We start from the raw sequence: 17677 nt of genomic DNA, 5'->3' as shown, positions 1-17677 counted from the left end.
AATTATTTGAGTAACTCTAGATACAATCAAAGAGATTAATGGAGACAGACCACAGGCAACATTTACCCAAGAACACTGTCAACTTTCTCACTCCTTCTCCATCCTATTGAAAATGAAAGGCCTGATAATTTCGAATAGCATCTATGTTTCTGCTCCACCCTTTCTACCACAAATGGCATCCTTGCTAGTGTATTTAGAAAAGAGTCTGCTGCTTTGCCCATGAACTCAGGAGAGGAAGAGAGATTTAACTGCTTTACTTCTCCCTCAGTCCTTTGCTGTTATGAATTAAGGCCTAGAAATTCTCGGACAGCATTAGCTTAACTGGTTTTCCAGGGTGGGAAGGTATCCCTTTTAGCAGATCCCTGTTTTCCTGCTTACACAATTAAACAGTAAGACAGACGCATATCCCCAATTTTAAACAGGAAACCTTTACTACCAAGCCATCACAAACGTCCCACGCTGGTGAGCTTGGTTTTTTGTGCCACTGCAATTCTTGCATGAACAGCAGACTGCTTATTTTGCTGAAGCCAGACCCGATGCCGGTGGATCTCGGCGCTGAGGGAACTGACACTTGGGAAACCCCAAAGCATAACCTGAGCGCGAACCAACTCTGGCATTAACTGCTCCCACTTCCAGCCGCGGAATGCAGCACCCCTTTCCCGCTGCCCGAGTCTCTTCAGCAAAACCAGGGCTCGCTACCCTGTAACTCTGGCAACCCCTCTCCGGCAGAGCAACCACCGCCCCGGTCCTGTGTGGAGGTGCCCGTGGATGGCACACACCTCACCCAAAGCCCCGCCGTGAGGAGCTGGCCGCAGGGGCAGAGAGCCGCACGGCTATGGGTGGAAGACTCTGCAGCAAACGAGAGAGAGAATTTAAAACAAAAAACAAAAATAAAAACCAAACCCCACAAACAACCCAAAACTCGGCTTTTTTTTTTTTTTTTCCCTTCTTTTCCCTCCCCTTCAGCCTCCAGGCCTCCCACACGCCTCAGTGCTACCCCTCACCGGGCCTCCCCGCTCCCCACGGCTGCTTTGGGGCCGGAGCTTGGCGAGGTGGCCGGGGAAGCAGGCCCCGGGGGGCATGTCGGCCCCCGCTCTGAGGGTCCTTTTCCCGGGGGACAGCCGGGGAGAGGGCTGCGGGGAAACCCCGGGGCAGGGGGGGGAAGGGAAACCACCCCGCTCTATGCTCCGCGGGCGGCAGAGGTGCCCGGCGCGGGGCCGCTCTGCCCGCCCCCCGCCGCCCGACTCTCTGGCAGGAGGGGCGGGGCGAAGGGAGAACCCCGCTGCCAGTGGCCGGTATGCCGGTGACGTCATCGGCGGCGGCGGCGCCTGGCTGCTGCGCGCTCGCCCCGGCGCCTTCCACCACTCCCCCCCGTCTCCTCCCCCCTCCCTCCCCCCCGCACCTCGCCGGCCACCGTAGCGGGAGCGGCGGAAGCCCCCTCGCCGGCCACCGTCCCGGGAGGCGCCGCGGCGGATGGTCCGCGTTGTCCCGCCGCCCCCCCCCGCCCGCCCCTCCCGGAGTCGGCGGCGTCGGCGGCGGCGGCAGCAGATGGCGCGGGAGCGCGCGGCGCGGCGGGGCCCGGGCTGGCGGGGCGGGAGGCCGCCGCCGCGGCGGCTGCTGTTGGCGCTGCTGCTGTTGTTGATGCCGGCGCTGCCGGGGTTGGGGCCCGCCGCCGCTGCCGCCGTCGAGGAGGCGGTGGCGGCGGCGAAGGAATGCGACAAGCCGTGCGCCAACGGCGGGCGGTGCCAGCCGGCCAGCGGGCAGTGCGAGTGCCAGCCCGGCTGGGTGGGCGACCAGTGCCAGCACTGCGGGGGGCGCTTCAGGTGAGTCCCCTGACGGCGGGGGGGGGAGGGGTGGACGGACGGGGACACACGACACACGGGGACGTGTAGGGACAATATGGCCGTGGGGGTGAGGGGCAGGTGCGGGGGTGAGGGGCTGGTTGGGGCAGCGGGCGGGAGCAGGTGTAGGGGCACCGGCGGGGCGGGTGTGAGGGGCTGGGAAAGGGGGGCGGACGGACGGACACAACGGGGGCGTGGGCGTCCCGGGTTCAGGCTGGGCAAGGGGACACGCGGGGGCAACAGGGAGGTTGGGTGGGGGTGAGGGTGGGTTTGGGGCTTCGGAAAAGGGTGGGAGAGAGCTGGGGAGGGGGGCTGATGCTGCCCAGCGGTGGGGGGCAGATGCAGGTGACGGTGAGGGCTGGGTGGGAGCCTGTTGAGGGGACAACGGGGGCTTGGGTGTCCCTGGCTGAGTCTGCGCAGGGGCGGGCCTGGGGGCAAATAGGGGTGTGGGCGTGGGGGGCTGATCCATGGCGGGAGGTGTGGGTGTAGAGGGCTGGGTAGGGGGAACAAGAGGGGTTTGGGTGCAGAGGGGGAGGTCTGGGGACATGTGGCTGTGGGAGAGGGTGACAGGAGCGCGGGTGCCATGGGCTGAGGGTGCACCAGGCCAGGGCTGGGGGTGTAAGCGGTCGGGGCCGTGTTGTAGGGGGGGGCGTGTGTGTGTCTGGTAGCGATGGGATGTGGGTGTCGGGTGCCTCAGCGAGCAGCAGTTGGTGGGTCTGGGGGGTTTGTACCGCAAAGAGGCGCCTCTGAGGGGACAGTATTTTGGGTGTTGGTCGCACAGGGGTAACTGGGGATCAGCTGTGAGCCTGAGGGGCTGTGGCTGTGTAGGAGCAGGGATGTGGGTGTAGGATACCGTATGGGTGCGGGTCGGGGTGCAATGGACGGACAGCGCAGGGCTGAGCCTGGGGGATGGTGGGGTGTGAACGTGAGTGATGGGGTTTATGTTGTATTAGGTCTGGAGAGAAATAAAGCTGGGGAGGGATTGGGTAGGGGGACATATTAGGGGCAGCAGGGGTGGGTTAGGGGGCTGCGTAAGTAGATGTCTGAAGGGTGGTGGGTGGATGAGGGCTGGTTTTGAATGTACATGAAGGCGGCTGGTGTCGGAGGCAGGTGGGAGCAGTGAGGAGCGGGTGCCATGGCTGGAGGACACTGGGTGTGGGACCAGTTCCTGGGTGGGGGCAGATACAAGAGAAGCCCTGACGTGCAGATGGGGGACTAGATCTAGCTGGGAGAAAGTCGGAGTGGGAGAGGAAGGGTGTGCAAGCGGGTGTTAGGGCTGGGTGGAGGCAATAGGGGTGTTTGGGGGGGTTTAAGCAAGCTGATCGCGGCATACAGAATAAGTGCTTGTTGGGATTGGTTAAGGGTGAATTTGGGAGAGGTATGTGTGGGGGAGAGAAGCAGCATCTTAAAGGGGGTAGCTGGCACATGGGGAGGCTCAGCTCTTGGGGCAGAGGAGTCCATGCAGGAGTGGTGTAGCTTTTAGGGAGGAACAGTGGGAATAACAGCCTGGTGGAAGGAAGCTCCTGGGTTTGCTGGGGGACAGGGCCAGAGCTGGAGGGGATGGAACAGGACAGGGGGTGGTTTGAGGGTCTTGCCTCTGGGCAGGGTAACTTTTTTTGAGAAAAAAGACTAGAGGGTGGTTCTAGGCAGGGGGATGGAGACTTCCCGGCTCTACGTTTGTCCAGGCCATGTGCATATGTGTGTGTGCGGGGGTGAGGGGTGTCTCTGCAGGAGGAGGATGATCTTTGGTCCGTGCGATACTGGAAAGTGCATTGCCTGCAGTGCCGAGATCAGTTCTGGTGATGATGGATACTCAGTTGGGTTGTTTGTCTGAAGTCGATCCCGTAGGATGAGAAATTGGAAATCTTCATGGTAATAGGCTGGAAATGCACCTTGGCTTCTCTGTATAAACTTAGGTTTTCAGTGGAAGGGGTTTCTGTAAGATGGTTACCTGCTTTGGTTTTATCAGTTGGGGCAGCGAGAGAGCCAGTGTCTGCATGCTTTAGGTGAATTCCCCAGGCAGAGCTGGTTCCTGGAAAAGAAGGAAATGAAAAAAGGCTGATTATTTTAAGCAGTGATTGCTTTCTCAGGGAGCTCCTTAACAGAGAGTACCCACCACGCTTCGATGATGCTTGCTGTAGATTTGGGGGAAGGGGAGCTGTCTGTATAAGCCAAGGAGAAAAAACACTTTGTGTGCTTTAGGAGTTGAGGTTTCTATTTTTTATTTGTATTTTTTGACAGTTTGTAGATGGGTGTGTGATGCAGCTAATTCGAAAGGGGGTTTAAGTGGAAACGATGCCAGCCTAGGTAGGCAAGCCCTGGAAGTTGAAAACTTCCTTTTTATTGTTTTTTGCCACTGTCACGATAAGAATTTTCTTCCAGTTGACAGAAAGCATTGTGAAATAGCCACTTATCTGTAACTTTCCTCAAGTGGTTTAGGATATTGGTTATTTTAAAGGGACTAGATTTGAATAAAGACAGTCTCTTCTTTTCTGAATGGTGAAACTCGTGCTGCTGAGTAAGATAGAACTCGTATATATCCACTGCTAATGGCCTTTTTTTTTTCCTTCCTGCTTGTCTGTTTTGATAGATCTTCATGGCCAGGACATTGTTTTATTTGACTGTTTGTTTATTTATGAGTGAATTGAAGCTTCTGGTAATGTTTGCACTTTTCTCAGAGCTCAATGTTTAAAAACAAGTGCTTTTAGCAATGTTTAGAGCTTTGCAGTCACAACTTCAACACCCTGGAATTTACCCTGTCTCCTGTCAGAAATGGTATTGCAGGGTTGGGGTTTTTTTTTTGGTGCATGGTTGTCAAGAGCTTCGCGTTAGAAGGCTTGATGAGTGCTATTCCATGCTGTAGGTACAAATGGGAAGTAGAAGGGCAGGTGAAAATTATTTTGTAAGTGTGGTATATTCTACGTGCTTATCTGCTTGACTGAGAGATGTGATTAAATTTGGCATGTTAATCTTCCTGTCCTTGTCTAGATGTATATGATGGCTATATTTGTGGCCTTGACTTTTTTGTTTATGATGAACACTGGGGTTGTCATGATACAACTTGTGCTTCACTGACCTACTAATCCCTCACATCTTCCTGTGTTAGCAGCGAAGAACGAACATCGTAGCTTCGTGTTGCAGTTGGCTAATATTCTACCTGCCCTCTTCAATTGGCAAAGTCTGTTTATTTAGACTGCAGTTAGAAATATAGGTAACCAACCTGGGGTGGACCATTTTCTTTTTTGTTTCGCCCAAACTGCAAAAGGAGAGATGATATGCAGTGTGTTACTGTTCCAGTGCTGATGTGTGGGGTTTTTTAAGGATGTGCGGTGTGCTGTGACTTCTTAAAAAGAAAGAGGCGTAGCAGAAGCGTACCTGCATGTGGTTTCATTGGTGATTGTTCTTGGTTGTAGGAGTGGCTTCTGAGAAAACCCTGACCTCTGCACAGGTCAGTGATGCTCTTGGGGGGGCGAGTGTAGAAGATTGAGTTACGAAGGACTTCAGGGGACTTTATTTTTTTTAAGATATGGAACCAGCCATTAAGTTCTTTAAAGATAAAGACTAAGATCTTGGTTTTATGGGAAGCTGAAGTAGAAAATATAGGACGTGCCTGATGCGCTTGTATTTTCTATTTCTGTACAAACCTCCAGTGGGATTCTGTGCTGGCTGGAGTCTGCTGTAGGCCAGTGGCTTTGAGCTGTTGTAGTCTGGGCAGGAGAGCACTACTGCTGTGAGGCTGTCTGCTGGGAGGGATGAGACATCTCCCAGTCACAGAGCTGCAGCAAGCATGCTGGAGATAACGTTTTCAAGCAGTGGGAGCTCAGGAGCGCCAAACATGAGAGTGAACTTGCCCAGCATTCGGTGTTGCACAGTCAAAAGGATGCTGCAAGCTTTGAGACCGCAGCCTCTGCAAAGCGCTTTCTGTAGCTCAGTGACACAACCTCTTGTCCTGCCTGAATTGAATTGTTTCAGCCGGCTGTCTGATGAGCAGACAGACAAGGACTGCCGAGGGAGGTAAAGCACAGGTTAAGAAATGACCGCTCTTTTACATGGATTTATTGGTCAGCGATCGCAGAGGATTTGATTAACAAATTCAGGATAGTGCTTGGCTTCTGGAACAGTAATTGTATGCAAATTGTGTGTATATGCGCACTCATGGGCGATTTGACGTATGATTGTAGCTGAAAATATGAACAGACTATATTTTGAGTATATAACGAAATAATAAATGATTCCAGAAAACTGGTGTTTGTGTGTAAAGGCACTGCTCCTCCTTTCATGGTAATACTTTTTTGAGGTGGGAGAGTGAAAATGCTAAGCAGTGCTTAGCAATGCAACATGACAGTTGCAGAAAAAAACCCATTAGTGTGTATCTTTTAAACTACCTTTTTATTAATTTAATGGAGGCAGTTATGGGCCGCTGATTGAACATTATTAAGGAGCTGGTGGTAATGCAGAGTCCTTGGCCAAAGAATATTGCAGTCAAGAGGAATTTTATCTCTAAAAGATTTGGGTAAATCGTAACTTGAGTTGCTAACTGACGAAGAACTGTCATAGTTCTCATTCTTAAATAAATGAGAACTTTTAGTCAAAAGCTACTACACAAAACCATTGTCTTAAAAAACTACCTGATGCAGCTTAAAGCTTTAGGAAAGGCAGACAACTACTTAATATAGCTAAGGATGTTGACAATTTGAATCAAATCACTTTAAGTGCTTAAATTAGATTTGGGTGCTGCATTTGTGCCTGATCCCCATTCTGTTTCTCTCTTTCCATTAGTACATTATCGTGCTTTAAAATGATTTTCTCTTCCATGTTGCTGTGTGAAAGGCTTGCTTAAATGTTGTGCACTGGTAATAAAATAATAAGCTATTCAAGTAGGAAATATTTAAGCATTATCAATTTTAAAGAATACACTGGGGATAAAAAGAACCTTTATATGCTTTTATTTAGTTCTTGGGGGCATTATTTCCAACTCTGGGTTTATGGTTTTGCTAGGAGGTGTGTGTGTATATCTGTCTATATATGCATGTCTATATTTCTGTCTATCTATACATGTATTTAAATAGCCTGTTCATTGAGAGAGAAACTCGTGGCTAATATTTCATCCCAATTCTCACTGTTTTATTGTTATTCTCACCGTTTTATTGGACAGTCTGATGTTTTACTAGGGCTGTTTTAAGAACAAAAATTCATCCATTAAATAATTCAGTATTTTTGAAATATCTGAGGTGTTCTACACTTTTTGCCTTACTCTGAAGGGCCGGTATAAGTATTTGACTTGCATGAGGTTTTGTTAATGTTTGCAATAAGCTAATTTCTTATCATTACTCTTCAGTCTGCTTTATAGCAAGGAGTCGATAGAAAATTCAGAATAGTCAGACAATGCAGCGCGCGTTAGATCCTTCCTGTCATCTCTGCTTCATGCACATCAAACGTCTTCACTGTTGGAGCATTAGTTATTGGAATTATTGAACAACTCATGGTTTCAACCTGTGAGAGAAAGGAGTAAGTAGCGTCCAGCTGCTGTCTTCCTGCTGAGCACGTCTGAGCATTGAGGCCTCCGGGAATGGTGCAGGTGGAGGATGACGTTCCTCTGCCTGTCAATTCCAGAAACGTATCACTGCCTCAGACTTGACTGCAAATGCCTCCTTTTCTGCAGTGGTCAACGGGAAAGACATTTCTCTCTCATTTCTCTATGTCTGTTTGAATATCAGAGGATAGCTGCCTGAGTCACTTTAGCAGTTGTCTGACATGGCACTGGATTTTTCCATTATTTCACAGTCTCGGTTGCTTCTTTCGTTATGGATCCAAAATAAGCTCATGTCCAACTGGGTATTCATTACCTTCTTAGTCAATTTACATTTAACATAAATGTATTATTGAATTATCAACAAATGACTGAGGTTAGCACTGTTTTCACAGAAATGGCACTTTTCTTTTTTAAGCTTTCAAAAGAATGAGGACAAGCAATGCTTTTATCGTGCGTCCTGATAAAGTTAAATAATATTTGGAATGCATATGAGGGATTTCACTTTCCTGGCTTGTTCCTCTGAAGCTTTTGTGAGCAATCAAATTTAAAACCATGAGCTTACTGTGCCTAACGTAAGTGTCTATGAAGATCCATGCTGAAAATCCTCTATATATTGAGATAATGCTGCTGCTGACCAAACTGTTGTATTATTGCATTAATTTATGATACCCTTGGGTGCTCTTTTCTAAAACAGACGGTTTCCTTGAAGAATTTTTTTCCAATTTTAAGTTCCAAGCGCAGCGCTTAGAATTAGCTTCTTGATCTGGTAGACCTTTGCTTTTTTTTTCTGCACTCAAAATGTTGTCAGCAAGTAGTTCTTTAGGAGCTCTTAAATCGCATGTACTAAAGCACAGTGAAAAGATAAAGTGAAAAATGCAGAAGGTGGGATTGAGAATTAGGTGGTTTTTGTAGGTTTTGGTGGAGGAGTGAGCCACTGCAAACTGGAATTCACCGTAAGAAAGACTGCAACAATTTTATTACAGTACTTTGTTCTTGTATAGCCATGTGCTAACATCTGCCTGCGTAACCACTGCAGTGTCTTGAAAGCAGGGCTGGAAAATTTGATAATCGATTTTACAGCACAGAACAGAGATGATAATTTGCTTTTGTGCATGGCTTTGAATCAAATACTCATTTAGTCACTGAAATACTGAAGCAATAATTATGTTTGCTTTTTGTTTCCTGCTTTTGTTCCCTTGCTTTGTTTGTGGCTGATCCACGTGGAGTTCCTTTAGAGTCTACTTGAGGCTGTCACTAATGCCTTTCCCTTCCTTTGCTTAAAATAAATATTTATTTAATAGACACGCAGGTTACTGCAAGGGTTTCGATGGATGTGCTGCATGCGTACAATTCAGGGCACGGTTTTGGCTTGTAGAACGTGAAATCCTTGGGATTCTTGAAACGGAAGGACTCCATCCTGATGGTGAAGTCGTGAAATCATTAGGGATGGTAAGAGACCTTAATTGCACACTGAACAGTCTCCATGTGAAAATCTGATAAGCTAAATTTGGTACATCAGAATAGTGGGGGATTTTTAGAATAATGTTTTAAAGAAAATGGACTCGTTATTTTTGGCTGATAATAGCCTTAGTGCATCTCGCGTGACAGAGAAGAATTTAAATATTTTACAGATTGGCTGAGCAATATTATTGCTAAAGAGGGGCAGCTGATCTCTAAATCTTGTTGTATGAACTACTACTAGGATGCCCCAGGATCTAGTTAATGTTCCTGGTACTACTGGTAGTGGCTTAGTTTTGTAAAACAGGGTTCCTGCAGTATCGTCAGATTCACAGTTTTCAGTTCTCTGAAAATGCAGAAGTGGAATTGAGCTGGTTTAAGGGAGATCGTGGTCATGGAGATGGTCCAAGGGTTTCCCAAAGTGTAAACTACCTTTTTTTCCCTGCCATGCCAGCTGAGCTCATAGCTGCTGAAGAAATAATGTTACTGTACACAATACTCGCCTCAGATGTGCTTCTTGCATGTTGTAAAAATTAAAACAGGGGTTGTTGCTTCGTGTAGGTACAGAGTGTTACGTGTCCTGTTATGGATGAAAATTACCTGTGATGTCTTTTACTATTAGCCAGTGCCACTCGGCTTTCTGTAGAGGCTAATGCAGGATGTATGAGCGCAGCTGTGAAAATCCCAGTTCTTCTATTATTTGTCTTCTATTTCTATTTCCTGGTTTTCGGAAACCTTGGTTTTTTTCTTTGCTAGTTTCTGTAATCTGAAAGGACACAAAATAAGGAAGGCTACATTAGGAAAACACCCTTTTGAAGACTTTCTTATTAGTCAGTGTTTGTATTGCATGAAAATTTAATATCCGTCTCCAAGGTGGTGCTTGTCTACTCAAAGTATAAGAAGCTTGGCACAGATGAATTAGCATTTTTTGTAAACTCCTTTTATGAACTCAAATGCAGAAGGCGAGAACCATTTTTCCATTCAGAAAATTTAGGTTGGATTTAATATTATTTCATTGTGAAGTGGAAGAATAACTGTCTTCAATTACTCTGCTTTTAAAGCTGTGGTAGTCTTCATCCCTGCTGTTTTTCAGTCATTAGTATTGCTATGAAAAAAAAAAAAATATTACACCTCCAGTGGATTTAGCTTTGGTGAGTTGCTGCTGGTATAATGTATAGCTGTGTATTGAGTGGTTTTTGTTTTTCCCCCCAGTGTCTTTGTGCATGTGTCATTATATCCTTCCTTTCACAGCTCTGAAATGCTCTAAGTTGGTATTGTGGCACTGTTGCCAGATATTTTGAATGTAATTGCCTTATCTGGAGAAAATCTATGATTGAGGTTCACCTTGTGCACAATTTTTGGATTTCATTGCTTGTTACCATCAAGAACGTGTTTGAGTTCTTCTAAAATAAACTTTTCAAGATGGCTTTGTGAAGGTTTTTTGTAGCTATGTGCAGCACGTTTCCTGCCGAAGTTGTGCACCTGCCTGTTTAATGATTAATTTACATGACTGATACTCTTTTAATGCAGAGGGGAGAGTGTCACATGAATTTTATAGTGATTTCAGAGCTTAGTATCTCCAATGTCTGCCTTTGTTACATACTTTGATCTTGGGTGGAATCAGCAAAGGCTATGCCAAGAAAAAGATTTCTAGCCATTGCAAGACTTGAGATGAAAAGCAGTATGGGGCTGAAATGCTGACTGCGCAGGGCAGTGTTACAAGAAAATACTCAGGGAAAACTCCTGTGTTTTTTCCCATCAAGGACTTCCGTGCTGCTAGAAAAAAATATTCTAATGTATCCAAATTGTGAATCAAAGTTGCGGATCCGCAGGAAGAAAAGAATTGAATTTGAAATAATACATGGGGAAATAATTACTTTTGAGGTTACTGATGGTTCTGTGATATTTTTTTTTTTTTTTTCAAATGGAGAGTAGGAAGAGTCATAATTGTAAGGTCAGTTGCTTTTTTTTTTTTTGTTGTTGAAAAATTTGGAACTAAATTTATTGTTGTAAAAGATACACGCTGTTTCCAGATGCATTTATTTATAGTTGCTGCCTGCTTGCCTGACAGTATGTTAGTGCACTTTTGTTAACTGATTGATTTATTGCATTCAAACACATCACAGGCAGATCTTTAAATTTGGGTCAGTCAGTGTCTGTTTCTCACAAGTCCAGGTTGCAGTGATTCTTTAAAGTCAATGTTTTTCATTTTGGGAATGTTAATGGGTGTTTAAATATGCCCTCGCTCAACTTTTGGAGTATGAATCATTTTGAGGAGGTGTTGAAGTGGTTCAAAGTCAAAAACAGAACTTGACTTCCCGCCTATGCACATTTTTTTTTTTTTCTAAAACATCATTCTAATGTTGCTGGAAATATTTTTTTTTTAATTTTTTTTCCTTGTGGATATCACTGCTATTCTATTAACTTTTTTTATTTGAATTTATATGGTGAGCCCAAAGAAAACTCGGAGCTATGTAGAACATAGTATCATTAAAATAGTAGTTCTTGGATCATTTGCAGCTATTCTCAGTAACCTGAACTGTTGAAGATTTCTGGGAGAGCGGGCAAATGTTGTCTCAATACATGCATAATTCCCCAGATGTGAATGGTATAATAACAATTTCTATGCAGGTTTGGTGTTTGAATGTTAAAGGATGGGGATTTGGATTTCTGATGGAAAACAGGAACATGTGATCCAGCTGGAAAATCTGTAGTGACTTTATAGCCTGTAACTTTACTAACAGCACCTAAGGAGGAATAAAAAGGGTGTGAGGGGACCTCAGTCCTGAAAAGGCGAAGGGAATGAACAAATGAAGAACTGCCCAAGGTTGGCACGCTGGTTGGTTTTATAAAATGCACAAGTCATGTCGTCTTCTCTCTGAAGTTAAGACTGAAGTGGGTTGGTTTCTATTCTCTGGTTCTGCTTTTGAGCCCCATTGCTGTGAACATCCCTCAGCCGGCAGCCACGGTGGGATCGGGACTTGGGGTTTGAACCAGAGCTGAATGGGAGAGGGAGAGCTGTAACGATGCGCTTGGGGTTGAGGCGTGGGGGGTGGCTGCACAGATGGCAATTTCTGCAGGGCTTTGGTCATCGTGAGCTGTAACAAGGCTTATGGATAAGAAAATGTGGGTTCCCCTTGTTTAATGATAGCTGGAGAAGAGGTGCAATGTGTTCTGGTAGCTTGGGGGTAGGGAGCAGCTTTTCTTCTTTGGCTGCATTTCCTGGTATTGTCTTTTTAAGCAAAGATACTCAGGTTTTATACTGCTTTAAGTTTTTGGAGCATCTCCTGAAAGAAAAGGATGGTATCACAGCCAGTGTTACTGTTTTTTTTTTTTTTTTTGTTTCCCCCTCTTCAATTCTGCCAAAACTCTTAAGTGCCACCATGCCAGTTTATCTGTGTTTTACTTTGAAAAAGTTTGGGGTGTAACCATAGCATTCATAGGGTGCAATTCCCTCGAGAATAAATGACCACGCAACTTTAGGAATCAAACAGAAATACAGTTTGTCATCTAATCTTCTTGGTTTGGTTTCCCTACCTATGAAACAGGGACAAGATATTTATGTGTTTCAAAGATGTTCTGATGATGACGCTATTTATGTAGGAATTTGGGGGTTTAGAAACCATGTTTTAATGGCAGTTTTGCATGGCAGCTGGTATCCAACTTGTCTATTCTGAGAATAATACTGTCCTACAGAAGAAATGTGGTTAATGTTACTATAAATATGCCTAAATCATCTTAATTGAGGCTTATGAAAAAGGATATTGTATGTTAAAAGTGATGAAGTTTAAATGTGATCCTAATTTCTCTATTCAGTGCTGACAGGAATTTGTCATGTGGAAATAAAAGAAAAAAAATATCACTGTGTGAAAATCGTGATGTCTGATCAAAGCTGGTCAAGCATCAGAATCTCTTTTGTGCCGGAGGTCTGCTTGTTTTCAATACAAGATGTGTATGTATGAGAGTATGCATGAGATGAGACGTTGTGCTGGAGACAACATCCTTTGCTGTACTCCCAGCTTCCAAACACACACAGATCTTTTGGCATCTTAAGGCAACTAGGACAGAAACATGGTGAAACATGAGTGCAGAAATGAAGGTATAGTGGCTTACCCTATAAAATACCAGGCCTCCTCAAGCAGTGAGCTGTGGTGAGCTGTATTTTACCATGAGGTTCACCAAAGCTGGTGAGATCTGGCAGGAAGTGGACTGCTGGCCCGCAGACCTGTTGTGGTGGAGAACAAGGAGCATCTTCCAGAGCAAGTCACTATGGCTGGGCTGGAGGTTCTCTCAGAGAAGATGGAGGGAGGTTTTCCCTTTTTTGTAGGTTGATGTAACTTCATGTGTCTTGTTCTGGGGTAAAAACATAGCTGCTGGACTGAAAACATAGGCTGTGCCATGAGGCTCAGGGTGTGCACAACTGCCGTGATCCAAATACTTCTGCCATTCCCATCTTCTTCTAACCTTTCTGTTCCTCAGTCTTTAGATCTTTCTCTATCCATAGGCTTTATGTAGCCTTCTAGGAAGCAGCTGTGTTTCTGTGCTCTCTTGAAGAAGGATTTGAGAGCTTCTTATTACGCTACATGGGGAGAGGAGGGAAAGACATTCTTGCTTGTGGCTTTGCAGACACACTGCACTTTAGAAATGGTTGTATGGAGCGACCCTCTCCTCTGTAGACCCTGATTCTGTAGCATTACCTGAAAAAGAGATTTCTTTTTTTTTTCTCTGTTGAGGTTGGAGAACAGGAGAAGGCAGCTCTTACAAAGGGACTCCTTACTTTTACCTGTGGATTTGAAGAAGAAATCCAGTAGGAGACAGCTGCGTATGTGTCCGTTGACTTCTGTTTATACTTTGTTTTTTTTTTTTTTTCATAAATTTCCTATTGATTTAAAGTTATGATGGATTCATGGACATCGGCAAATTTGCAAAAGCCTGAGCACTTCATGGCTAGGCTTCACAAGGTCCTCTTCGGGCATCAGGGCTGTCTTGCTTTTCTGTAGCAAGGTCAGTAAATAAGTGATCTCCTGTCATCCACTTACCGTTTAGGAAGAATTATAGGATGCAGTAGACACAAGTGGAATTGTTGATTCCTGCAGTGTCTTGTAGCATAAAGGTTTTGTGAATGTTGGGGCAAGAGGCAACAAATTCACATTGAAAAATTAAGAGTAGCTGGATGGAGGCCGCTATCCGTCGATACTGGAGGAGATAAACCACTGTTAATGATTTCTGTGGTTTCTTTGACCTATCTGAAGGAAAAAAAACCACTCATTTTGAGGTCAAAAGGTATTGTGGAGACTTAAGTTCTCCTAATTTACACGTGATATGAGTAGTACAAGGTGCTGTGCCTAATGAACACACTGAGTGTTGGGAGCCCTTTGGTAGTCTGTGCTTGTCATGGGCTAAAGATTTACAGCAGGTCAGGACTGTGACTTGGCACAAGTTGCTTTCCCTTTAATCTCCAATTAAATACTGTGTCCCGTCCCCCCCCCCCCCGATAGCTATAATTTTAATGCGGTTAAATATATATGCACATAGATATATGTACGGCGACTGTCTGGCATTTTGACAGAGATTCTGCTTTCTGCTAATGACTTAGTGTGGAAATCACTCTGTAGCTAAGAGTCTTTTTATAAGCTTTTCCCCTTGATTGTACATGTTCATTATTAGCTCCTGAATATATAGACAAAAATGTTTAAAAGCAAACTCTGAAAATTTGGCCCTAATTAGTCTTGTGTTGCTGTAACCTCTGCATGGAGTGAAAATAGTAGTAGTAGTAACTTCCTAAATGGTCTTCTTTTGGCAGTTACCTCTGTGTATCTTATGTGTAAAACACTTGTAGTATAGATAAAGCTGTACAATTACCTACGTGTGGAATTAGAATAATTACTGTGCAGGTCACTTAATGTTCCCTAATGTGTAATATCCTGTTTAAGTGATGGAGCTAAGGAAGAAAGAAGACCAGGTCAGCGATATGAAATAGTTTGTCCAAAGTAGTTTTGATACATAATACATTTCACATTATATATTTAATCTCATCCTAATCTTGTTAGCAAAGGCCTTCATGGATTATATAATAAAATAGCTAAAAGACACATTTGCTGGCACGGGTACTGTTTCAGACATTCACTTATGTGTACTGTAAATTAAACTCAAACTTTTGTGAAATTAAACCCTGCTTGGGATCTAAAAATGTAAGTAAAATGTTGTTATGAGTTGTCTTTTGAGGAACGCTCCGCATGGACGTTATGGGAGATGAACACGCTAACATAGGCACTGAGTATTTTAGGTGACTGAAGTTAGAGGATGTCAATATGCCACCTTCAACCTTATTCCAGCTCATCTTCAGAAATATTTCTGTAGTAGCATAGCATGTGCGGGTGAAGCCAGAGTACAGCATGCTTCTCTGCTCCTGCTGTCTTTGCTTCCTGGTGGTACGGACAGCAAACTCGTGGCAGCAAGTTTCAACAGGATTGAAAATGGGGAAAGGAAATCTCTGTCCGTCCCATGGTCAGATGTGTTTTCAATGATGTTTCAATTCAGAAGGGTGTAGCGCACTTCCTTCTCCAAGCAAATTAACACAGGTCAGAACTACAAGATTGATTACGGGCACAAACTTGAGTATAGGAAGTTCCACCTAAACACGAGGAGGAACTTCTTTACCTTGAGGGTGGCAGAGCACTGGAACAGGCTGCCCAGGGAGGTGGTGGAGTCTCCATCTCTGGATACATTCAAAACCCGCCTGAACGCGTTCCTGTGCAACCTGCTCTAAGGTGGCCCTGCTCTGGCAGGGGGGTTGGACGAGATGAACTCCAGAGGTCCCTTTCAACCCTATGATTCTCTGATTTATGAACTGGTTAACTGCTTTGATGCCTAATTGATTCAGTACAAGTAGGTACTTTGCAGCCCTTGCAGAGGGAGGCTGGGGTGTTGTCAGACTTTTGATGCAAATTACTCAGCTGTCAATCTAAAACTGGTCTTTGAGAGCTGTTTTGCACACCACTGTTTCGGAGAATGCGGAGTCCTTTCCCAAACTGACTGTTAAACTGCAGAGCTCATCTTGAGTACTGGAAATGAGAACGTGGTACATGTGGATACATATCGTATTACTTATTTGTACTGAGGGAGTATGTAGGAGTCCTAGTCATAACATTTGGATTGTGTTCCCCCTAAAATAGTCCATGTTGTGAATTGCCTTGATTATTTGTACCGATGGGATTCACATTCACTGGTTCAAATCAAATTTTCTGCCTTTTTCATTGCTACTTTTTTTATCTTAACGCTTTGGTTATGTTTTCAGAAGTTGTGTTATATTCTCTATATCCTTAATTCGCTTTTAAAAATCTTTCTCCATGTAATTATAATCAAATTTTGCTCTTGGGCAGGTGTACTCATAATCTTTCAAGAGCATTTTTAAAAATAGTGAGGGTGAAGAGCTGGTCATAGAAAGTAACAATAGTTGAGTCTTTGGACTGTGGAATATGCAGTGTCTATTTAAAAAAAAAAAAAAAGTTGTGCGAAAGATGATCTGTATATCTACAGACCCATTAATCTGCCCTTGAGAGCAAACGGGACTTTCGAGCATGTTAGAGGAAAGAATGATTGGAGGCAGACAGAAATTGCCAGATAGGTTTGCCATTTGTAAGTGAAGCTATTTTAAACAAAATAAATCTTCAGCGAGAGTGCTAATGATATGGGGGGTGGGGTTGTTTTTTTTTAAGCATTGTTTAGGATGAAGGTATCTGTGACAGATAAATGCTGTCTGGGCTTTGGAAGCCCTTTTGGTGCAATGTCACCCAGAGTATTACTAAAACAGAGAAGCTGGACTACGTTACGTGACGTATGAAGAACTCCTCACCTTTGGTGTGGTAGCCAGGAAAACTGGACTAAGCTGACAACCAAGTTTATCTTCCATTCTGCCATTTCTATACACATAAAATTAATCAGGCTCCTTCTCAAATGATAGGTATCGAAGGGCAGCAGTTGATGAGGGATTAAACAGGTGGAGTTTAAAAGGGGAGTATTTGTTTGGTCAGAAGTTGGAGCTGGAACCTGATTTAATACTTTCATTCATGACCTGGGTAGAGCGCACGGATGTGCACTGCTTACATCACCTACGACGTCACTGGGGAGCCTGGGTACAGAGATCACACTGTCATCCTGGAAAAGCAGGGTGAATAAAATGACAGAATGGGGATGGAACAGCATTGTGCAATGCGGTGTTACGCTCGCGGTGATGTACAGAAAAAGCCTGTTAAGATGAAGTTATACAAAAAAGACCCAGAAACAGTAATTGGTCTTTGAATGGTTGTTGTTTGTCAGTGTGATGCATTTCGAAAGACAAAGTAAAAAGGCAGTGAGGAGAAGGAGGGGAAAATGATACTATGGTTCAAAGCACTGGTAAGAGCATGTCCTGGATAATATCACCCTCTGATAAGATGCTTTTTCTTTTAATCACCTGTTAGTAAAGAGGATTCTTCTGCTCTTATTTTTAGGGGGTCTGATTGTCATTTATGCTTAAGTTCTTTGCGGCTATTGATTAGCAAATGCTCTCTCCTGCAGCTATTTCTTATCAGCATAAGAAACAGGTAGTATTCATTCAACAGTGCTTCACGGGTGCTAAACATAAACTATTATTTCAATTACTGAAGGTGCACTTTGCCAAGCATGTAACTCATCTTGTGATTTGGAAAAATGGAACAAATAATGTTTGGTGTGTTTTTTTTTTTTTTTTTTTTTTTTTTCTTAAAAAGAAACAAGTCCTGATGTTTAATCTGGAGAGTTTGATGATTCACTTTGGCAGCAGTCATTCAGCGATCCTGTGCATCACTCGCCGTACAACCCAGTG

At 44.5% G+C, this 17677-nt stretch overlaps 1 protein-coding gene across 1 annotated transcript in view; it reads left to right on the top strand.

Moving 5' to 3' along the window:
- The first annotated feature begins 1441 nt into the window (after window positions 1-1441).
- ATRN (attractin) overlaps window positions 1442-17677 on the top strand; it is a 154851-nt gene continuing 138615 nt past the window's right edge. The window contains exon 1 of the mRNA XM_082482218.1: window positions 1442-1823. Within this exon, the coding sequence (XP_082338344.1) occupies window positions 1474-1823 (350 nt within the window). The 5' untranslated portion in view covers window positions 1442-1473. The remainder of the gene's footprint in view (window positions 1824-17677) is intronic.

This window comes from Vanellus vanellus, assembly GCF_965231255.1.
Source record: "Vanellus vanellus genome assembly, chromosome: 4".
Taxonomy (NCBI): Eukaryota; Metazoa; Chordata; class Aves; order Charadriiformes; family Charadriidae; genus Vanellus; species Vanellus vanellus.
This window is presented reverse-complemented; position numbering and strand designations above follow the sequence as displayed.